General features: G+C 42.2%; 1 protein-coding gene and 1 long non-coding RNA gene across 8 annotated transcripts; both read right to left on the bottom strand.

Annotated features, from left to right (window-relative positions):
* Positions 1 to 1,075: 1,075 nt before the first annotated feature.
* On the bottom strand, positions 1,076 to 24,317 carry LOC120734420 (UDP-glucuronosyltransferase 2A1-like). Of its 7 annotated transcripts, XM_040033255.1 has the most exons (7): positions 24,212 to 24,270; positions 23,875 to 24,057; positions 23,664 to 23,748; positions 23,270 to 23,464; positions 22,401 to 22,570; positions 21,795 to 21,841; positions 1,082 to 1,721 (listed from the first exon to the last, which is right to left on the bottom strand). In XM_040033255.1, exons 4-7 carry the CDS (start codon positions 23,338 to 23,340, stop codon positions 1,137 to 1,139), a joined length of 873 nt encoding a protein of 290 aa, XP_039889189.1. In that variant the 5' UTR covers positions 23,341 to 23,464; positions 23,664 to 23,748; positions 23,875 to 24,057; positions 24,212 to 24,270; the 3' UTR covers positions 1,082 to 1,136. The 7 variants fall into 7 exon arrangements, with proteins under 7 accessions (XP_039889190.1, XP_039889195.1, XP_039889193.1 ...); XM_040033256.1 differs by lacking the exons at positions 21,795 to 21,841; positions 24,212 to 24,270 and having other exon boundaries at positions 1,076 to 1,721; positions 23,875 to 24,205; XM_040033258.1 differs by lacking the exons at positions 21,795 to 21,841; positions 23,270 to 23,464; positions 23,875 to 24,057 and having other exon boundaries at positions 1,078 to 1,721; positions 24,212 to 24,317.
* Positions 11,614 to 14,740, bottom strand: LOC120734422. Its single transcript, XR_005696006.1, has 3 exons — positions 12,617 to 14,740; positions 12,414 to 12,489; positions 11,614 to 12,120 (listed from the first exon to the last, which is right to left on the bottom strand). It is a non-coding gene; the product is annotated as an uncharacterized LOC120734422 (long non-coding RNA).

Genomic DNA, 24,317 nt, shown 5'->3' on the forward strand with positions numbered 1-24,317 from the left:
TAAATCCAAGAGGATTTGGATTTCTTTTGTTTTTCTGCTGAATTACAACTTCCAAGATTTTAATGGTTTTCCTGTGGATAAGAACTTTAAGATTTGGATTTTCACTGCATACTTGGGGATTGAATTTCCAAGGCATGCTGTTTCCCTGTTGGACTTCAGGGGCATCTTCATTCTGGATGTGCCCAACCTCCTGTCTCTGCTCCAAGATCAGTATCACATATCAGCATTAGATCAGAGTAGGTTAATTAGGTAGGTATAATTAAAGTCACTTGAGTATATGATTATTTGATTTGGTTTCAGCTTTGCTCCTGCTAAATTGCATTAACCTACCCTGCATTCAGAACGTGTAAAATTGTAGATGTTTGTTTTGTTTTGTTTTTCCTTTTGTGAAAGAGTAAAAGGTAAAAACCACCATATTACTCTAACATCACTGAGAGCTCTTGTAGGTTATTCTAGCCTTAAAAATGAACATATCCTTGGGGCCTACTTTTCCAGACCACTACATTGAAATCTAGTTAGTTATCAAGCACACAGATTTAAAGGAGAGCTGCTAATAACAGGTGTGCCTGAGTGGAGCGCTTAAGTAGTGGGCCCTGTGGACACGCGTTCAGAGAGAGCAGGATCAACATCCTGAGGGTTAAGAAGCAGTTAGAGCTGGCCAAGTCTCCTCCCCGGCTCCTTTTCAAGCAGAGAGCGTATCCCAGAGCTTCCTGTATTAGAAGTTACTGGTTGAAATTCCACAACAGTCAGTGATTTCTCAAAGTGTTCCCAGGCTTTTGTAATGACTTCCATGACAAAAATCATGCCCGTTTTTTGCCATCAAAGCCAAAAAAATATTTTTTCATGCAGTAGAAATTAGAGTTTAAACATCTGATGCATTTCTTCTCTCCTATTGTGAATAAAATATGGGTTTACGGTTTACAAATCATTAGATTCCATTCTTATTTAAAAGCAACTTAATTTCTTTCCAAATTCAGGTTCAATGCACGCACACAATGTGTGTGAAATGTAGTTCTAGAGGTTTTTTTTATTTTTATTGTCACTTTACTTAAGAAAAAAAAATACAGAGTCATAATTAGCATGTTTTGCAGTGAAACTACAACACTAGGGACAATATTTGGAATGTCCCAGCAAAATTAGCTTTCTTTAGTTTTTATCTTTCTTTGTCTTCGGCGGCACAGAAATCTGAAAACAGCCACAATAGAGAGAAGCAGCACAGTGACCACAGACAGTAATATGAACAGTACATCTAAACAGTAGTAAGAGTACCAGGGCATCTTATAAGCTTCTGTAGGCAGGTGACGAGACCCTTTGTGGCGCATCACATATTCTACCCAGAAGACGGCTTTCTCCATGGGTGTTATTGGCTGATCTCTGTGCAAACGTGACAGTCTTTGAATGTTCTGCCTGTAGCTCTCTTGGTGGATCACTTCCTTAAGGCCTTGCTCAAAACTGTGGCCATTAACATCAGCTAGCTGAATGATCTTTCCAGCTCCTCTCTCCTGCAGTCGTATAAGGTTGTCATACTGGTTGAAGAACAAGGGTATGCCGAGCACAGGGACCCCATAGTAAAATGCCTCCTGGACACCATTAGTTCCTCCATGAGCTACAAAGACTTTGGTCTGTGGATGACCCAGAAGATCTTTCTGTGGCATCCAGTTGACTATTAGTGTGTTGTTTCCCAGTGTAGAGGGTCGGTCTCCTTTATGCTTCCAGATCACCTGAACAGAAAAACAAAAAAAAAAATACATTTCAGCTCACAATGTTGAGTAAGAGCACTTATCTTTCTTCATGAAGAGGCAACTTGACAAGAAGAATCATTCTGTTACATAAGCATAGTGTTAACCTGTGCAATTAAGAGACAAAACAAAGCCTGCAGCATTTTTTACCTTCTGGGGCATCTCGGCAAAGGCACTGGCGATTTCATCTGTAACCTCTTTGGGCAAAGCATCGACATGAGTTCCCAGACTCATGATGATGACTCCATGCTTCCCGGCACTCTGAACAAACTCCTCCAGCTCTGCTGGAAGAGGCCGAGCTGGTTTGCACTGAAATCCTGCTATATAGTCTATGTTTGGCATAGTGGGGCGAGGGAACTCGAACACAAAATCTGATCTGAACAACCAAATGTCTGCTTCTGGTAGTACTGAGATGACATCACATCCACCCTCAATATACTTATTACACATGTCATCATAGATTGGCAGAAAAATAAAGTTCTGCTGGAACAAGGTAAGGATATAGAAAAATATATTTTTGATCCTCTGGATAAAGCTCATTTGGTCTGTTAAGCCAGATCCTAGCACCGGGATATACGAGAGTGGCGAAGGGGTCAACACAAAGTGGCCTTCCCCTCTAGGGATCCAGTGTACATAAAGTACTAATGGAAGTTTGAGATATTTGCCCTGATGGCATGGCAGGATCAGTTAGAAGCAGATCATACTGGGAAACTACTAATATTTTCACCATATTTTGATCATCAAAGATTTGATTTATGAACTCAGACCACAATGAATGGAATTGAAAAATCATAGAGAGGAATTTTTTCATACATTTGAAGGAATTCAGCAGTGAAGCTCGCTCTCTTTGCATCTAAAAATGGAAAGAGTGTTTAAAACATGTTTATCACACACAAATTACTTAATTTCCCCATCAAATGGAGCCAAAGATGTCACATACCCTGATGTATTCCTCTATGGACCAATCTAAAAAATGCTCAAGATCTTCATCCATTTCAATTGTAATGGATGTGTAAAGATCAGACTTTTCAGAGATGTACCAGCTGGTAGACGGCCTGATCACAGTGAGGTTGTGTCCCCTGGCATGAAGTTCTTCGAGAAGGATTTTCAGATTGACCCAGTGGCTGCCATCTACAGGAACCACAAGAATGTTTCCTCCATTGCAATGTGGTGTAAATGAAATGAGGAAAAGACTGAGGAAAATGAGCATCCCACAGGCACAAAATGACGGCATCGCTTCTGTAACAGACCAAAGCAAATAATGATCCCCTTACTCATAACAGACTTCTCGCTGCCTGACTTTCAAGTACAGGTAGTCTTATATGTTCAAACTTGGAATGATTTCATATACTTGTATGACAAACGACAGTATACATACTGCAGCAAGATTCCATTCAAATTTTTCCTTACCTATCGTCAGCAGTTTAACTAAAGGAATCCTTGCTCTCTACATAATGTAAATGAGTTACCTGATGTCTTTCTCCCCTCACCCCAAATGGAAAAAAAATGTATTTGTTGTAAGTCACTAATTTAAGAAGCACATTCCTGTAAAGCAGACAAGGATTTCAATTACCCAACAAAAGGTAATATAAAAGCTGATCATTTCTCAAACCAAGAATACCTTAAAAATACAAAGCTGCATAAAACAGCACACTGGACCACAGACACATATTCAGCGAACACAAGAATAGGCAGCCTAGAGTGCTGTGTTAGCTCTGTGGTTGAGCAGATGACCATATGTCGCATGGCCTGGACGGAGGCAGGGAGTGAGTGGATCAGTCAGACACATACATACATCTGGTCAGAAGTTTTAGAATGCCCCAATTTTGTCCCTGCGCCCCTTTTGCCTACTTAAAAACACTCCAAGGTATTGTCATGCTACCAATGATATGAGTTACATACAGCGCATTTAAATCTTAAATGGGCCAGACCACTATAGTATTGCTAGTAAAATTCCTACATAATCCATTTCCATACCATGAGGTCAGCATGTCTACGTGGTCTTTATACAAGTTATCCTTTTCTAGGAATATCATTCCTTTCCAGCAGAACAGTAACATACCTCCTTACCCCCATACATCCCAATTGCAAATTTCAGCTGCGTATCTTGACACTAGAGTTAAATCCAGCGCAGACTTTTCCCCTGAGTTGATATTAATGTTTGTTCCTTGGCCATCATTTGAACATCCAAATTCCTTCTCATCTATTTGTTCTTCCATTACCTCACCATTCCCATCAGTTCTTTCTCCTTCCTAGCGTGTGCTAAGAGCAATGAAATCCCCAAGTCATTTTTCACCATCTTGACATGTCATGCAGTTATAAGAGTAAGGACCCTTTTTAAAAATAAAAAAAAAATTTAAAAAAAGGATTATAGATCATTGTAATGCCTCCTTCTGTTAGCGTTATAAAATGATTAAATAAAGTTGTTTTCTTATTTTTATATACACAGTGCAGTGTGCTCAAGTTGGCGTTCCATGTTTGAGGGTCAGAAGCTTCATCCAGTGGTATGACTGGGCTGAAATATTGAGATGACGTAGTAGCGCAGAGGGTTTTGCAGCATGCTTACACATTACACTTGATAATGGTTATAGGGGTCAAAGGGAGTCCGAACAAAATGTCCTGAACTGGATATTAGTATCAGTAATGTTAAAATGATCAAGGCTAGGCAGTGAGGTGTTTTTCTGTCCGTCTTTGTGATTCCAGGAAAAAGGGGCAGATAGGATGTCGACGAAGAGCAGACGGAGAGGACATCAAATGGAGACGTCAGGATGGGTTCCGGAAGAAGACTGGCATAATAATCATTTCTTATTGACGCAGTATAAAACCTGTACAGCCCGATGAGGGTCATCCTTTCTGTGAAGACAGGTGGCTGCACTCAGAGAGGTCCAGCGCTTTAACCTGTAATTTCAGCTGCTGAAGCAAATTAAATCTTTTAAACGACACATTTTTCCTGTACTTCCTTCTGAAAATTTTTGAACAAGGCACTTCCCTAGCCATATTTCTGTTGCAGAGTATTCTAGTTTATCTCTTTTTCTGCCCATTAGTAAGTTATATTTTACTTAAATATTGCATATCCACCACTAGTACCAAAACATCCCTCGTGTCTGACCACCATGCACTTACATACAAAAAAAGGCCTTCTCAAGCCACCTGTACCACCACTATGTTTAAAGTTTTGCCCAGGTGTCTGTATGCCAATTCATACCATAGCAGTAGTAGGAAAGATTATGAAAACCAGGATTATATATCTGACTTAACTGTTCCACTGTAGTACTCAGTGGATCTCTCACATCTTATATCAGGGCTGTCATTCCCACATGCACAGCAGGTGCTTTCACAATCATTTGGAGTTGTTCTGCTGCGTGCCTCAGTTCACATGTACCATTGATCACACCAGCTTCTTAGGATCTGTGTTTGTCAAGTTCTCATTCCTTATTTTATTTACTCTTATCCTCATGAGCATCCATGCTTTTTTACATGTGTCATCACTTAAGCCATCACTTGACCTTGCAAACTTTCTCAAACCTTCCTTTCATTTCAAATACTCTTCAAAGTAGTTTTAAAATGGTTAACTGATCATCTGCAGAGGAATGGCTCATTCAAAGAGTTTCACTCAGGTTTCAGTAAAGGTTACATATGTGCATATTAAACAAATATGTAAGACTGCTTTCTTGCATTTGCACATCATCTCTAAATGTAGAAGCATCCTGTCTCAGAGTGATGCAGAAAAATTAGATCACATATGTATTACCTATAGGATAGACAATTGTGATCTATTATCATAAGTTATAAGATGAGATAAACCTTCATTAGTCCCACATGTGGAAAATATTTTGGTTATGGCAAAAAGTACAAGTTAAGACCAGTAAAAATAAGGAGAGAAAAACAATAGAATAGAATAAGATTAAAAAAATAGAATAAAATACTATATGCAATAGATCAAAGTACTAATTATACTGTTATATTGGAAGATTGAACTTGGCACTGGGATGTGTCTGTACGCATGTGTGTGGTCACCTGCAGAGACCATCTTGTAGAGTCTGACAGCAGTAGGAAGGAAAGACCTGTGAAATCTCTCCATCCCACACTGTGGGCAGTGTCGGGGAGTAACGGAATACATGTACCGCCGTTACGTATTTAAAATACAAAATATGAGTAACTGTATTCCGTTACAGTTACCATTTAAAAAGGTGGTATTTAGAATACAGTTACTTTGTTGAAATAAATGGATTACACTGGTATTTTCCTGTTTCATATTGTCGCGGGTCAGGACTGTTTGGGTTTTGTTTGACAGCTATGTTCCAGGCAGCAGCTTTACGGTTGCCATGGTTACAGGGTTACAGGGTGAGGCACGCTCTCTGCGACTGTGTGTTTCCTGGGTGAGAGAGCGCCTTTTTGTTGTTGTTGTTGTGCTAAGCTACAGAATGCTACAGGCATAGCCCTAAAGAATGTAGCCTCATGGGCAGTGTAGTCCGTGCTGCAGGGAGAATGGACTGCAATACACGTGTCTTTGAGCGCAAGGAGGGAGAAAAAGGAAGTAGAAAAGTACGAGCTGTCATCAAGCAGAAACGGGAGCTGGAAGCATGTAAATATAATAATAACCAGAGGTCCCTTTACTACGGTTCGGAGCCGCGGACCTTCAGTAATAGTAATAAATCACACAGCAATAGTACATTCATGCAGTTGTAAAAAGCATCATAATATATTAAGTAATCCAAAGTATTCAGAATACGTTACTCTCATTGAGTAATGTAACAGAATACGTTACAAAATACATTTTCGGGCATGTATTCTGTAATCTGTAGTGGAATACATTTTAAAAGTAACCTTCCCAACACTGACCGTGGGTGCCGCAACCTGCCACTGAAGGAGCTGCTCGGTGCTGTCAGAGTCTCCTGCATGGGGTGGGAGATGTTGTCCAACAGGGATGACAGCTTAGCCACCGTTCTCCTGTCACTCACCACCTCCATTGTGTTCAGAGGGCATCCTAGAACAGATTTGGCCCTCCGGATTGCCCTGTCCAGTTTCTTCCTGTCCCCAGCAGAGATGCTGCCGCCCCAGCAGATCACACCATAAAAGATGGCTGAAGACATCTTTGGGGCCCCCATATTGCAGAAGACCCTGTCCGACACACAGCCCTGAGTTCTCACATACGGTGGTCAGTCGGTGAGGTAGTCCAGTATCCATGTTTTGAGGTAATGGTCCACTCCTGAGTTCTCCAGCTTATCGTTCAGAACTGTGGGAAGAATAGTGTTTAAGGCACTGGAGAAATCAAAGAACATGACTCTCACAGTGCTCCCAGCAGTTTCCAGGTGAGAGAGGGAACAATACAGGCGATGAATGAATGCATAATGCATCATCCTCTCCAGTGCCAGGCTGGTAGGTAATCTGAAGTGGGTCCAGTGATGAGCTCACCAGGGGCCGAAACTCAGCCAGGACCAACCGCTCCAGGGTCTTCATCAAGTGGGATGTCAGAGCAACCGGCCTGTAGCTGTTGGGGTCCTTGGGACGTGGAATCTTTGGCACTGGTACCACACAAGAGGTTTTCCAGAGCTGTGGAACTCTCCCCAGCCTCAGGCTCAGGTTGAAGATGTGACAGGTTGAGAGAGACAGGCTGGAGCAGTGTGTTGGATGTGAACTGGATGCTTTGGTTGGGGGTGGAGAGTAGTGAGCAGTGTGAGTGGAGGAGGTGTGAAGTGTCTGAGGTGTCAGAGGTGGAACAGCAGCAGTGGGGGTGGGTGAGTCTGCAGCCGATGTTGAAGATTGCATTGTGGATTAATCAAACCTGTTAAAGATGGTTTGAATATTTTAGAATATTTTAAAGTAAAAAGGGAGACAGAGCCTTCAGCTTTAAATATCCTCTTCTGTGGAACCAGCTCCCAGCTTGGATTCAAGAGAGAGACACCCTCTACTTAGGCCTAAAACATTCCTTTTTGACATAGCAAATGAGTTAGGGCTGTATCAGGTGACCCTGAAACTTCCCCTAGTTACACTGCAATAGCCTGTGCTGCTTTCTTCCTGTTAAAAGGGCATTTTTCCTTCCCACTGTTGCCAAGTTCTTGCTCATAAGTAGTCATTTAGTTGTTGAGGTTCTATGATTGTAGGATTTAAATTACAATATAAAGCAAATCAAGATGTCTGTTGTAATTTGGTGGTGTACAAAAAAAAAAAAAAAAGCTATGTCAAATCACATCTGCCTGCATCTTCTGATCAGCCTTTTATATTATTATATACCTTGACCAGTTCTTTCAGTGCAACTTTCAGCCGGCAGTAAAACTCATGCACTTTTTTTCCCACATCCAGCTCCACACTGCACACAAAAAAAATAAATAAAAATAAAAATACTACCAGTTCCTTTTTAGAAATTCCCAGAACAACAAGGCCTTTGCTCCAGCCCTATACCCCTGCCAAAGTTCTTTAACAATTCCTGCTGACCATTAAACAAAGGCAAAAGCCAGTAAGATAAGACAATAATTGAAAGGTCACACCCAACTGCTGATATCACTCACCCGCGCCCACACATTCATCCAACAAGCAGGTAAACGGGAGACAGGGGCTGTATCCCAATTCAGGGTCTGCAGCCTTAAAGTACGCATTTCAAGGCCGATTACGTCACAGCGGCGCGCCGAAGGCTGTCCCAATTCAAAGGCTGCTCGAAATGTGGCCCTGAAATGCGTCCTTCATTTCCCTGAATTTTAAGGCTGTGGCAGTGTAGACTTCGTGGCTCAACATATCCCAGAATGCATAGCGCAGCGGTGGGTGTGGATAATTTTGCCGAAAAAAAACGGCGGATGAGGGGCGGCCGAAGAGTAAACTTTAAGTAAGTACTGAATATCATGTCACTTATTTATGTGCAAATGTTTAATAACGAAGAACATTAAAACATTACTGTTGGCCACATGTCGGCAAAGTTATGTGACATTAGTGACGTTTGTACTAACTTGGTTTTGAAGCCTTTACTTTAAAATATACGCCGTTCAATAGTTGAGCTTAATCTTTTTTTTTTTTTCTTTTTGCCTGTCCCATTTGGTTCTTTAGCCGTCAGAATTGTTGTCTGAAGACCAACAAGGATACCCAATGGATTTATTTTGCCAAATGGATCATCGTGGCATTGCCGTATTGGTCCATTTGATCGACCTTTGTTTTTATTATTTATTTTATTTTATTTTCAGATGTTACAGACGGGACAGACATGAGTGAGGGATAGGAAAGGGAGAAAGAAAGAGGAAGGAAAAGAAAAACAGAAGGGGAGAGGGACAGTGAGAAAGGGGGGGGAAAAAAGAAAAAAAGAAAAAAAATCTCCTGGATCACCTGTTGAGAGAGAAAGAATAGAAAACAAGCAAAAAAACCCAAAGCAACATACTAAACACAACACCATCGCATTAATCTAGCTAAGTGTAAACAGCAGTAAATACTAAATATTCAATGTTGTTGTGCAGCACGCAGGACAGACAGCGCACAATGTGCTTTGAAGTAGCAGCCAAGAAAGGTGTAATTTAAGTCTACGAACAGTGAACACCCGTGTGCATACCTGTGTAGATCAGCGCGCTTGTATTCAAATGGTTTCCACATGTAATGGTCTGTGTTACGTGCCAAGATATGTGGCTTTGCTTTTGTGTTCTGTTTATCTTTCAGGTGTCAAGCCTCCACCTATTGGCCAGTTCGAAGTTGATTGGCATGTGTCTATTGGCTGGTCTGGGCCCAGTTGGCCAATCACACGCCGAGGATTACTACAAATGAGCAGCCCCTGGCCAGCTGGTGGCTGTGGTGGTTTTTTGGTTTTTGAGAAGTACTGGTCTCATCAGGAGGATCTGAGGATTCAGGAGTGACGGACGGTTAACAGCCAGGAGATGGCAGTAATGCAACAGTTTTGGATGCAAGCTGCCGTTAAACTTGACTGAAGAAGAAGAAGCTGGTGGCTGCTGGCTTCTGCTTTGACAAACATTTGCGAACAGGCTTCTTTATATTGTGTGTGGTGGGAGGTGGACAGGTAAGCTGGGGTACCCTATACACTGGTTGTAGGTTTTACTCTGTTAGTCACACTAGGTTATGCGGTTGATGCCACTCTTGTATGTTTTTACTGACCTTTTGTCGAGTAGCTAGGTAGGCCTTTTGTTTTGCATTTTTTCTTTCAGTTAGGCCCTGGAAGCTATCGACCTCTTTTTGTTTTATTAATTTCTTTGATTTAGATCAACCGCCCAGTCCTCCTCCCCCACCTCTTTTCTGTTGTTAAGTTTGACTATCCAGGCAAGCAACCAATAAATCCTGCCTGATACTTAACTGTTCTGTGGTCTTCCTCCTTCGTTGATTGTGGTTGTCCAGTGTTGCTGTCTCCTTCCTACCTTTGCCTCCACCATGGTGGAGGGGGACGTAACACAAGTGGGGGCTCGTCCATGATCTTTTTATGCTGTGGACAACCTAAATTAATGAGAGTGTGTCGTGATTTTAGGGTTGCCACGTTTCATGGTTTCAGTCGAAGATGAGTTTTGACCTGCTTGATTTTGTTAATCAACCTAGCGTTGAAAAAATTGACTTGTGTCGCAAAGACGACTTGTTAAGTATTGCTCCCAGTATAACCTTTCTGTACCAAAGTATGGAGTGAAGAAGGAGATTAAGCAGGCTTTGTTGGAGGGATTAATCGAGTTGGGTATTTTAATCAGCCCTGTTACAGCTGGGGTGCCTTCTCAGGACCCTTTAGCTCCCCCTGGAGCCTCTGCTGATCCAGCTTCTCCAGAGAGAACTGATGAGCAAGCGCTGCCTGCTACACCTCCGGGTGCCCAAGTTAACTCGGATGCGGCTCCCCAAACTCTGCCTCGCTTTAAGCCTTTCACTCCAGAATCCCAAACGTCTAGCAGTGATGCAAAGTTTAAGGTTCGCTTACTGCGTTTACAGCTAGAGGCACAAGAGAAGGATAAGGTGCGTAAAGCAGATTATGATCTCCAGCTGGAGGTCCGTAGGCTTGAGATAGAAGCTGAAAAGGAAATCGGGTTAAAGCAGCTTGAAGTAGAAGCTCTGAAGCTGTCATCAGGGCAGAAAACAGATGCCACTAAAGAAACCCCAAAAGTCTCCCCAAAAAGTTTTGATGTTAGCAAAAATATTGCTCTAGTACCTACCTTTCGTGAGACTGAGGTAGATTCATATTTCAACGCTTTTGAAAAGGTAGCTACTGCTCTGAACTGGCCAAGAGATATGTGGCCTATTTTACTTCAGTGTAAATTAGTGGGCAAAGCTCAGGAGGTAGTAGCTTCACTTTTGTTAGAGCAGAGCATGAAATATGAAGTATTGAAGGAAACAATTGTACGTGCCTATGAACTGGTACCTGAGGCCTACAGGCAGAAATTTAGGAACCACAAGAAGTCCAGCAGTCAAACATATGTGGAGTTTGCACATGAAAAAGGGACTCTTTTTGATAAGTGGTGTGCTGCTAACGGAGTTGGGGATGATTATGAGTCTCTGCGCGAGTTAATGCTACTGGAGGATTTTAAAAATTCATTACCTGAGAGAGTCATAATGTTGTTAAATGAACAGAAGGTGACGTCAATGTCAAAAGCAGCTGTGTTGGCCGATGAGTTTGTGTTGACACATAAGAATGTTTTTACCCCTATTTCCCATCCAGATAGGCCCACAGCCTTGTGTAACACTGATGTGTTTCAAATACTCCAAGATCAAAAGGTACTTGACCCAAATTTGATGCAAAAGAGCTCAATGATTTGGACCAGTAGGTTCGGCTACGTACAGGAGAGGCAAACTGAATGAGACTCAGGCAACTGAGTTTTGAAAAATGCCGGCTTTGTATTTTTCTTTTCACCCAGAAAACAAAAAAGAAAATATGACAAACATATAAAACATTACAAATAAAAGTGTCTCTTTTTGATACCAGTATTTTCCTCAGTGACAACCCTGTGGCACAATCACAGTAATCACTTTAATAAAAGAAACCTTACCTGGGTGTACCCTTCTAGATGTACAAAGTTCACGTTCAAAATGAACCACAATCTCAATTACCAAGATCCAAATGACAACACTTGTTTGTATCTTCATAGACTTTGTTAACAAATTGCAACAATTATTCAGCTGGAGAAATGGATCCAACCACCCACTTCCCTTCCTGTTTGTGGGATGTATAGAGTCCGTAAAAAGAGTCCTTAAAATAAACCGTCCGTAAGTCCAGGGGATGTGTGTGTGTGAAGAAGGGGAACAACAAGTTCAAAGTGGCGTGGTGTGTTTCTGTTTTGTTGCAGCTGGCCTATCACACTCTGCTGTGCAGCACAGAACAAAGTCAGTTGGTCCTTCAACGGGGTTGGCTCGCCATCGATTACAGGATCCGTTGCAATGCATCAAAAGGAAGATACAAAGGGAAACAGAAAAAAAAAAACCTGACCTGTCAACGACAATGTCATAGGACATATTAAGTTCTTTATATAATCACAGTTCACAGTCCTATCACTTAAAATGTATTATTTGCAACGTTACCCACGTTGCAAATTGAAAATAGACAGTAAAACACACAATCTGTGCATTTGCTTCAAATGCTGTTTTTTTTTTTTAGTAAATTGAATGGTTTTCCACAAAATATTTTTAAACAATTATCCAATAAACACTGGAACATTTTTTCTTGCAAAGAACTCGTGAAAAGCACAGATAAACAATGAACTAGTAAAATACTTTGCTCACCGATCTCAGAAAAGAAAGGCGGAGCAGCGCGAGATGGCGCAGGAATGATGAAATGGCGTCGTCTCTAACTCCCGACCTTCGTCGACCAAACAATGTAAAAGGAACCAGCTAGTTACTTGCCTTAGCAGTACACATACAATAAAACAATCTTTCATAAGCAGCGAGTGCTAACTCTCCGTTCATATTACTTTTTTTTTCCATACCTCGTTTCAGTAAATCGCCGTGTCTTTTTTTCCTCACTAGCTTGCTCATGGAGAGTTCGCGAGCGAGAGAGAGAGGAGGAAAAGCCTGTGCTCTCTTGGACGGAGATGGCAGGCGGGGCCTGCACTGCGTTTCAGCAGCTCATTGGCTTAGAGCAACACACGCCTACACCAGAGCAGTTAATTCTTTAACTGCTGCACCTATGGCTTATTCACTATAAACAGAGTGTACTGCTAAGATTAATGGTTCTTTTTTTCATTTTGGTATATTTTATCCAAGCCATCCTTAAATATGGGTTACACTTGCGCTCAGCACAGCTTGAATCGAGTCGCTCTGTTGCGAGGCCAGTGAGGCAACCTTCACCTCCCCATGGTGAGCGTGAATGCTTTTATTGCCATAAAAAGGGTCATCTCATTGCAGATTGTCAGGCATTAAAGCGTAAACAGCAACTATTCTCACAACCAAAAGGGGTGGGACTGATTAAAGCTACAGAGAATGGGAGGGTACTTCAACCGAACAATAACCACCCTGATCCCTGTTTCAAACCATTCATTCTAGAGGGAGTGGTTTCACTGACTGGGAATACAAAAGATCATCAACCAGTAAAAATACTGAGAGATACAGGGGCCTCTCAGTCCATCATTAGAGAAAATGTCTTACCGTTTTCAGAGGAGTCATTTTGCCAGTCTAGTGTCATTGTCCAGGGAGTAGAACTCGGATTTGTGTCTGCCCCTTTGCACACTATTCACATTCAGTCTTCCTTAGTCAGTGGGATAGTTAAAGTGGCTAGTCGTTCTGCATTGCCTATCCCGGGTATTGACTTCATCCTAGGTAATGACCTTGCTGGAGGCAAGGTCATGCCCGTTCCTGAGGTGTTAGACAGACCCGAGCTGAGCCGGGATTCTGACTCAGCCCAAGACCAGCCTGCCATTTTTCCAGCTTGTGTAGTTAGGAGGGCCCAGACAAAAAAGTATGGTCCTGACTTGGCCGATTCCTTCATGAGGTCAGATCCCGTTGGTGACGTGATTAACTTTACCTCTGGATCTAAGGTTCAGGCCACAGTTCCACCTGCTGACAAAACACAACCAGTTCTGGATTTGCCAGTCTCCCGAGAGGAGTTCATTATTGCACAGAAAAATGATGTAACCCTGTCCAAGTGTCATTCCTCCACTCTCAGTCAACAGGATGCCAAAAGGAAAAAGCTGGCTTACTTCTCTGACGAAGTTCTTCTGATGCGCAGATGGACAAGTGAGGTCTCGGAAGACGCAGACTGGTCTGCAGTTTATCAAGTGGTTGTACCTACTGCTTATCGTACCCAGGTACTGTCCTTAGCACATGACCATCCATGGTCAGGACATTTGGGGGTTAATAAAACATACACCAGAATTCTGAAACATTTCTTCTGGCCCGGACTCAAATCTGATGTTGTTCAATACTGCCGTACTTGCCATGTATGCCAAATGACCGGCAAGCCAAACCAAGTAATCCCCCCAGCTCCTCTCTGTCCTATCCCAGTAGTAGAGGAGCCATTTCAAAAAGTGATTGTTGACTGTGTGGGGCCTCTACCTAAAGCTAAAACTGGAAACCAGTTTCTTTTGACTGTCATGTGCGTTTCAACCAGGTTTCCCGAGGCAATCCCACTACGGAGAATAACAGCTCAGATTGTTGTCAAAGCGCTGTTGAGATTCTTTTCAACCTTTGGTCTGCCTAAGGTTGTGCAAAGACCAAGGCACTAACTTTAAGTCTAGGGTATTTGCCCAAGCCTTGAAAACATTAGGCATTGAACACATAACCTCGAGTTCTTACCATCCTGAAAGTCAGGGGGCGCTAGAGAGGTTTCATCAGACTTTGAAGTCCATGTTAAGGAAACACTGTTGTAGTTCTCAACGGGACTGGGATGAAAGTGTTCTGCTTGTTTTATTTGCCTGTTGTGAAGCAACCCAAGAATCTCTGGGATTTAGTCCCAGTGAACTTGTGTTTGGGCGTGAGATGAGGGGTCCTTTGAAGGTTTTTAAAGAGAGGCTGGCTAATCCGGTTGAAAACACCAAAAGCCTTCCAGAGTATGTCAAAACACTAAATGACATGTTAAAGAGGGCTTATTCCCTAACAAGAATGCACTAGCCACTTCACAAGCAAAAATGAAGAGACACTTTGATCAGCGGGCTGTTGACCATTCATTTCAGCCAGGTGACAGAGTGCTCCTTCTCCTTCCGGTGCCCGGCTCCTCTCTTTCCGTTAAATTCTCTGGTCCTTATGTTGTAGAGAGTAAACTCAGCAAGACCAACTACATTATTCAGACCCCGGATCGCAGACGTCCTACTCGGGTGTGTCATGTCAACATGATGAAGCTGTACAACTCTCGTGAACCTTCAACTGTGCCACCTGTGGTCCAAGAGCAAGTGGTTACATCTCCGATGGCTTCTGTATCCAAGGTGGAGATTACTCCAGATGAAGATGGGTTGGTGTTACGAGGTGCTGAACCTCAAAGTGCTCGACTAGGTAATTCTGTGATATTGTCAACACTACCACAATACCTGTCCCACCTTCCTGTTGAACAGAGCAATGATATCATAACACTCATATCGGGATTCCCATCTCTGTTCAATGACATCCCGTCTCAAACCACTGTCATAAAACATGATGTGGTGCTGACTAACCCTACACAAATTCAAATTCAAATTCAAATTTTATTTGTCACACACACACAACCATACACAGTATGACATGGGGGTGAAATGCTTGTAGCTGTACAATGCCCGACCATTAAATGACAGAAGAAAAGTTTTACAATATTTACAATTTACTACAAAAATTTACAAATTAACTTAGGAATTTACAGTAAAGAATGTGCAAATAGCAGAAGAGATTATAAAGATAAGGATTATAAATTATAGGAATTATAGGATTATAGGAAATATGTGGTGGTGCGTGTGGTGACGTGTGTGAGAGTCCAGTCTTATAGTGACGTGTTTGGGAGAGTCCAGTCCTACACCTGGTTCAGGCCCCGAATAGCCTGGGGGAAGAAGCTCCTCTTCATTCTCTCTGTTTTGGCCTTAAGGGAGCGGAAGCGCTTCCCAGACCTCAACAGTGAGAAGAGTCCATTGTTGGGATGGGAGAGGTCCATCATAATCTTCCTAGCTTTGGACTTGCACCGCTTGGTGTAGATGGACAGCAGGTCAGGGAGCTCTGATTGAATGATGCGTTCTGCCGAGAGCACCACCCTTTGAAGATCTCGTCTGTACACCAATCTGTACACCAATCAAACAGCGCACTTATCGGGTTAGTCCAGCAAAGAGAGAAATCATAAAACAGGAAGTTGAGTATCTTCTTCAGAATGGATTTGCAGTGCCAAGCTCCAGCTCTTGGAGTTCACCATGTCTCTTAGACACAAAGTCAGATGGAAGCCCAAGATTCTGTACTGACTTCCGAAAGGTGAGCTCTGTCACTGTACCAGATGCACATCCCTTACCTCTTATCGATGACTGCATTGATGAAATTGGGCCTGCAAAATACATCACTAAACTTGATATGTTAAAAGGGTATTGACAAGTGCCTTTGACACAGCAAGCCTCTGACATTTCAGCTTTTGTCACTCCTGACCACTTCCTGCAGTATACGGTTATGCCTTTTGGCATGTGCAATGCCCCTGCAACATTTCAGAGACTGGTCAATAAAGTGTTGGGAAGCATCCTCAACTGCAGAGCATACTTGGATGACATCGTTGTGTATAGCAGTGACTGGTGAACCCACATGGCTACATTGAAAGAAGTCTTCATTAGCCTAGAAAATGCATCTCTCACTTTGAACCTTGCCAAATGTGATTTTGCTAGAGGCAGTGTCCTCTACCTTGGCCAGCAAGTTGGTCTAGGAAAAGTGCGCTCTGCAGATGCCAAAGTCACTGCGATTAGGGAGTTCCCCCAACCAACCACCAGGAGAGAACTGCGACGTTTCCTTGGGATGACAGGATTTTACCGACGATTTTGTGAGAATTTCTCTTCTGTTGCTGCCCCTCTCACTGACTTAACCAGTCCCTCAAAGCCATTTATTTGGTCTGAGAGTTGCCAACAGGCTTTCGAAAGCCTTAAGGGCTTACTTTGTTGCAACCCTGTTTTGTCTGCTCCTAACTTCTCTTTACCATTCAAACTGGAAATAGATGCCGGCGCAGTTGGGGCAGGAGCGGTGCTTCTCCAGGAGGATACCCAGGGCATTGACCATCCTGTAAGTTACTTCTCTCGGAAGTTTGATAAACATCAGCTCAGGTATTCTACCATTGAAAAGGAGACCCTTGCTTTGTTGTGGGCCTTGCAACATTTTGAAGTCTATACAGAGTCAGGTCAGAGTTCAGTTCAAGTATTCACAGATCACAACCCTTTAGTTTTCCTCTCTAGAATGTATAATCACAACCAGTGGCTTATGTGTTGGTCACTGATTATTCAGAATTATACCCTCAATATCCATCACAAAAAAGGTTCAGAAAACATTGTAGCAGACGTACTCTCCCGTGCTGTTTAGAGAGGTCACCAAACCCTGAGTTTGGTTCTTAAAGGGTGGGGGTGTTACGTGCCAAGAGATGTGGCTTTGCTTTTGTGTTCTATTTATCTTTCAGGTGTCAAGCCTCCACCTATTGGCAAGTTCGAAGTTGATTGGCATGTGTCTATTGGCTGGTCTGGGCCCAGTTGGCCAATCACACGCCGAGGATTACTACAAATGAGCAGCCCCTTGCCAGCTGGTGGCTGCTGGCTTCTGCTTTGACAAACATTTGCGAACAGGCTTCTTTATATTGTGTGTGGTGGGAGGCTGGACAGGTAAGCTGGGGTACCCTATACACTGGTTGTAGGTTTTACTCTGTTAGTCACACTAGGTTATGCGGTTGATGCCACTCTTGTATGTTTTTACTGACCTTTTGTCGAGTAGCTAGGTAGGCCTTTTGTTTTGCATTTTTTTTCTTTCAGTTAGGCCCTGGAAGCTATCGACCTCTTTTTGTTTTATTAATTTCTTTGATTTAGATCAACCGCCCAGTCCTCCTCCCCCACCTCTTTTCTGTTGTTAAGTTTGACTATCCAGGCAAGCAACCAATAAATCCTGCCTGATACTTAACTGTTCTGTGGTCTTCCTCCTTCGTTGATTGTGGTTGTCCAGTGTTGCTGTCTCCTTCCTACCTTTGCCTCCACCATGGTGGGGGGGGGGGGACGTAACAGTCTGCAAGAGGATGTAGAGAGCCATAGCCCTGTCCCCCAGGGCATGAAGCAGGCATGGAGGAGATCCAGGCCCCAGACATCCAGAGGCCCCAGAGTGCGAGAGCCCAAGGAGGACCTCCGGAGGGGTATCCGTGCCACCCTCATGGGAAGGGCTGAGGATCCCCAGACGAGGCGTCACCCAGTAGCCACCGAGCAGAAGCTAGAGGGGGCTGCACCGGCGTGCCCGCCGGCTCTGCCGGCAGCCAGCTGTGCCAGAGTGAACCGAGCCGGAGGCCTGAGGGCCCCCTGCACCCCGGAGGAGGCCTGACCGAGCAACAGGCGCCAGGCCCCGCCAAGTAGCCACCAATGCACCGACCCCTGAGGGCATCAGTCACTGGCAGGGAGTGTGGTGAGGGGAGATGGGCCTGGGAGTTCCCAGAGAGGTGGAGTCTAAGACCCGACCTGACATATAGACACAGACAAACGGGCACACACAGACACAAACATGCATTCCCACCCTCATGCACACATATACAAACACTCAGCACTCACCCAACATAAGGATTGACATAAATGGACATGTACACACAATCACACTCCCCAAACATACTCTATACCCCGGGTCCAGGTACCCTTGCCCCCAGAGGGGGAAACAGAACCCAGACCCAAGAGATGTTACCCTTCCCCCCGGGGTGGAAGCAAGCAGACCGTCCCAGGCTCCGCAGCAGCAGGGAGGCCAATCAGTCAGCCAACATCTCCTCCCAGCCCCCCCGCCCCGATGGCTAGTAGAGAACGGGGGTGTGTGAAGACCCCATACCTCCCTCCTCCCGCTCATGTGTAGTGTTGCTGCGTGTTGTTCTAAAGTGCATTTGAAACAAGGGAGAGCTGAGCTTAATCTTACAGAGAATGATCAAAGCTCATGTAGAAAGAAACAAACAAATGAACAAAAGATTTTTTCCTTCATGTCTGTCAAACAAAGCTGTATGACACGTTTCCAGCTGTTAGTATCATGGTTGCTAGGCAACCTGGGCAGCGCGACGGAGGCTAGACCGTCCCATTTCACAAGCCTCGCACTTCCGGCCTTAGTGGTCTTTGAGTACGCGGCCCATGAGGACTGTTGAGGCTGCGTACTTTAAGGCTGCAGACCCTTTAGAAGTCCAGAAGTTTACTTTGTATCACTACTAAATCACAATGATTAACAGACAATTTGTCATCTTCTAATTAAAATTCTATAAATTCTGGACTTCTATAAATAAAATCTATGTTTGCATGTTAATAGATGTGAACTCATTAAAACATTTTTATGAGTTCTATTGATGGAGCACTTCCTGAAGACCTTATTCCAAACTATGTCCTTCAACATCAGCCAAGAGTATGACCTTTCCAGCTTCTTTCCCCTACAAATCTATAAGGTTGACATATTGGTCAAAGAACAAGGTTATGCTGAGCCTGTGGTAAATGGCCTTTTGTGTGTAGGTGACCCAGATCATCTTTCTGTTGCATCCAGTCCATCGTTGAATGATGTCGTGCCGTGAATGGTAAAGTTCATGTGTATGTACAGGTAGACCAACATTACAATATTATAATTTTCATAAATGTTAAAGTTCAAAGCTCAAAAATACTTTACATTAAAAACAGAAGAACCAAGAATATCAAACCACAACATTACTAATTCTGGTGTTTCATTGATTCATGCAGTACCAGTCAAAATCGATGAATATGAATTTATATAATAAATTCATAATTGTAATAAAGGTCAATCCAATGGACCAATATGGCAAGGCCATGATGATCCACTTGGTAAAATAAATCCGCTTGGCATCTTTCTTGGCCTTAAGACAACAATTCTGATGGCTAAAGATCCAAACGGGACACCAAAAAAAAATAAAAAAAAAAAAAAAAAAATCTCGATGAATATGTCCAAATGTGACTTTCTTCTTTTTGCCAGTCTGAATTAGGCATTGCTTTTCTCCTTCCTAACAAACAAACCAAAAAAAAAAAAAAAAAAATTTTCTGTATCAAATTGAACCTTTCTAAAAATTATTTGCCACGATGTTTGGGTTTTTTTATTTTAGCATTTGCATGCACATCATTCTGAAATTGTTCTTTTTCTAGCTCTTTTTAATCCCAGACATGTCACAGACTTGATAATTTGTTGCAACATGTTAGTCTTGTTTTTTTCTTAAAACCATGTGTATAAAACCTCTCAGCTATGAGGGAAAGCTCTGCTCTAGAGCTGTCATACACCCAAGTGTGCAGCCCTGCCAATCAGCAAGTTAAACTTTACCTCCTTTGCTGATGGCATTTCCTTGTTTAGCCTGTGGCAATAACCCCATCTTAAGTTCAAGCGATCTGCTGTTACATGTTTTTTTGTTTTTGTTTTTTTAAATTAAAACCCAGTTTACTCATTTTAGCAAGTGTGTTGTAACACCACAATAATGGTCAGACATAGCACCATCTTCCAATTAAAAATTCCTAGAAATCTAAAAAAAAATAAAGTCTGTTTTTACATGTTATCTCTAGAATTGAAAAGAACTCATTGAAACATTTGATAAAAGAGAACTCAGTTGTGTTTTTATTGTTTTGGTCTTTAGCTATACATACATCTCAAAATGCCAATAGAGAGGAGCAGCGCAGTGACCACAGACAGCAATATGAACAGTACATCTAAAGAGTAAAACTAAACCACAGTAACTAATAGACATAGTATGTCACCTCCCAAATGGAAAATATTTTAGCGTTTAGTTTTTATCTTTCTTTGTCTTTGGCAGCACAGAAATCTGAAAACAGCCACAATAGAGAGAAGCAGCACAGTGACCACAGACAGTAATATGAACAGTACATCTAAACAGTAGTAAGAGTACCAGGGCATCTTATAAGCTTCTGTACGCAGGTGACGAGACCCTTTGTGGCGCATCACATATTCTACCCAGAAGACTGCCTTCTCCATGGGTGTTATTGGCTGATCTCTGTGCAAACGTGACAGTCTTTGAATGTTCTGCCTGTAGCTCTCTTGGTGAATCACTTCCTTAAGGCTTTGCTCAAAACTGTGGCCATTAACATCAGCTAGCTGAATGATCTTTCCAGCTCCTCTCTCCTGCAGTCGTATAAGGTTGTCATACTGGTCGAAGAACAAGGGTATGCCGAGCACAGGGACCCCATAGTAAATGGCCTCCTGGACACCATTAGTTCCTCCATGAGCTACAAAGACTTGTCTGTGGATGACCCAGAAGATCTTTCTGTGGCATCCAGTCGACCATTAAAGTGTTGTTTCCCAGTGTAGAGGGTCGGTCTCCTTTATGCTTCCAGATCACCTGGTAAGAAAAAAAAAAAAAAGAAAAAAAAAAAGATTTCCCCATTAGCCCTGAGACTTTACAAAACACTTAACAAAACTACAGTTTTTCCTTGTAGCACAACAATTCTGTAAGGTATCGGGAAAAAAAAAGGCACGAAGCTGCATTTGGTCAGCTGGTCAATTTGTTTCACTAATTCATCTACACAAGGCATTTTGTAGAGGGTACAGCAGCTCTGTCGGTTTGCCTTGACCTTTTCCTCAACCTTTTTCCTCAAAGGAAATTTGAAATTTACACCTCTCAGTTCTCAAAATGATAATTTAATAATACTCCTTCATAGGGACACCTTACCCAAATTACAGAAAATAACTTTGTAGAATTTATTCTGTTTGTCTTTTGGTACATTTTCAATCAATTGTCTGTTTAAAGGTGTGACTTGCTATTTGGTTATTTGTACTAAAGCCTGTCCAAGCTGTGTGTGCTCCCATTTCGCTCCTGTTTTAAGAAAATTCTGGCCCAAAAAAAAAAAAAAAAAAAAAAAAAAAAAAAAAAAACCCATAATGCTAAAATTGGTTTCAAAATGAAAATTAAGGAAGCCATGGTTTGTGCACAAACCTTTGTCTTTTGGCTGATATAGAGGGGAAACGATACTATATGTTAACAATCCAAAATGCAGTAGTGGAAATATGAATCTTCAATTTTTTTCTTACCTTCTGGGGCATCTTGGCAAAGACACCGGCGATTTCCTCCGTAATCTCTTTGGGAAAAAGCATTGATTAACGTTCCAAGACTCATGATGATCACTCCATGTTGCCCGGCACTCTGAACAAACTCCTCCAGCTCTGCTGGCAGAGGCTGAGCTGGTTTGCACTGAAATCCTCCTATATAGACTTTTGATTTTTGTCTTTTGGAGCATTTCTATGCTAAGTGTGACTCTCTCTTTCTTTATTTGTACTAACAGTCTAACCAAGGTATCTGTCCTAAATCTTGCTTGTGTTATTTTTTTTTAAGTGTAACTCTAATTTTATTGGTAGCCTGTGCCAGCATTAAATATACTATCTTTTTTGTGTAGACTCTTACAGACTATAAATTTAGCCTTCCTGACTAATAACATACCACTCCATCCTCTCATAAATTTACATACACTTCTGGCTCCAAAATGCACTGCAATGCTAAACTGTGGTTTCTGAATGGCAATACACAAACAATGGCATCTTTCACAGTGTATCTATTGGCTGATATGGACAAATTAAAATACTATAGGTTAACAATCCAAAACGCAGTAGTGGAAGTATGAATCTTTGACTTTTTGTTACCTTCTGGGGCATCTTGGCAAAGACACCGGCGACTTCCTCTGTAACCTCTTTGGGCAAAGCATCGACATGAGTTCCCAGGCTCATGATGATCACTCCATGTTGCCCGGCACTCTGAACAAACTCCTCTAGCTCTGCTGGCAGAGGCTGAGCTGGTTTGCACTGAAATCCTCCTATATAGACAACATTTGGCATAGTGGGGCGAGGGAACTCAAACACAAAATCTGACCTGAACAGCCAAATGTCTGCTTCCTGAAGTAATGAGATGACGTCACATCCACCCTCAATATATTTCTCACACATGTCATTATATACTGGGTCCACCACAAATTTCTGCTGGAACAGTATAATGCTATAGAAAAGAATGTTCTTGATGTTCTGGATGAAATTCATTTTGTCTGTTAAGCCGGATCCTGGCACTGGGATATAGGAGAGTGGTGAGGGAGCTAACACAAAGTGGCCTTCTCCACTGGTGATCCAGCGTACGTTGAGCACTAAGGGAAGCTTGAGATATTTGGCTAGAATAAGCCCTGGGGCTAAAGCTGGATCAGTTAGAACCAGATCATACTGGGAATCTTTTGATCATCAAAAATATTTTTCAAAGCATCATACCAAAGTGAATGGCCACGAGAAAGCATAGATATTAAACCCTTGGTGAGTTTGAAGAAAGCCAATGGTCCTCCCTCTCTTTGCACCTACAAAACAGTGCATGACAAAAAGTTGTCAAGAACTTCTCTCTGCATCAGTAGGGATTAGATATCTATATAGATATCTATATCTGTTCCTGTAGGAACACATCTAAATATTGCTCATAATCTAGAGCCATTTCAATTGTAATGGATGTGTATAGATCAGACTTTTCAGGGATGTACCAGCTCCTGGAGGTCCTGATCACAGTGAGATTGTGTCCCCTAGCATGAAGTTCTTCTAGCAAGAGTTTCATATTGAGCCAGTGGCTGCCATCTACAGGAACCACAAGAATACTTCATTGCATTGTGGTGTATATGAAATCAGGAATACACTGCGGAAAACGAGCATCCCACAGGCATGATGGGATGTCATGGTTTCTATAATATCAGAGAAATAATGACCCCAGTGACCTCAAATGATATCAAGTAATCACAATGTAAAGAATCAGTTTATGCTCTTTAACCAAACATGTAAAACTGCACATTATATACACTTGCAAGCACTGGAAGATTTCCATTTGCCTGTTATCCAAATAGTCACCAAACTTAAAGGATAGTGTTTTAGGAAATTCCTTACCTGTGGTTGTAAGAGACAACAGCTGTCTAGCTTGCCCATAGACTGTTCTTTGAAACCATTCTGGCTTATCCAATTCTTATAATTCCTATAACATAATGGTGGCATGAATATTCATTTATTCTTTTTCATATTTTTATTACTTAATATGCCATTTTTCAACCTTTTGCTTCATAATTGAATTAATTTCATGTTTTAGTTTGTAATCACTTACCTTATTCCAAATAGACTCCTTTTGGGGGATTTGGGGTTTTTTCCTACCCAGTTAGTCTTTCAGTTCAACATAATACAAGTACCATTCTTTATAACCTTTAATTTTGGTTCAGGAGTAAACAGGCAGTTTCAGTGTGTGTGTAACTGCCAGTTCACTGAGTGGAAGAGAGGAGCTTTACATCCACTGACATGCACATTAATGAGTAAAAAATACATTTAGTCAGTTTCTCAACTTCAGCACAGCTGTTATATTTAACTCTTCATGTTCAAGGTACTAGCTTGTCATTGTTTAGGAAAATTTGGACCCAAAATAGGTTTGAATAAAAACAAACACAAACCTTTATTCTGATCAGGCAACTAATCCAGGTAGCTGAAGCCAACAAAGACCTAAGGAAAACTGAAGGCTTAAATACATATCAGGTAATCGGGGAATAAGACACAGCT

The sequence above is a fragment of the Simochromis diagramma genome, unplaced genomic scaffold (genome assembly GCF_900408965.1).
Source record: "Simochromis diagramma unplaced genomic scaffold, fSimDia1.1 OVJJ01000216.1, whole genome shotgun sequence".
Taxonomy (NCBI): Eukaryota; Metazoa; Chordata; class Actinopteri; order Cichliformes; family Cichlidae; genus Simochromis; species Simochromis diagramma.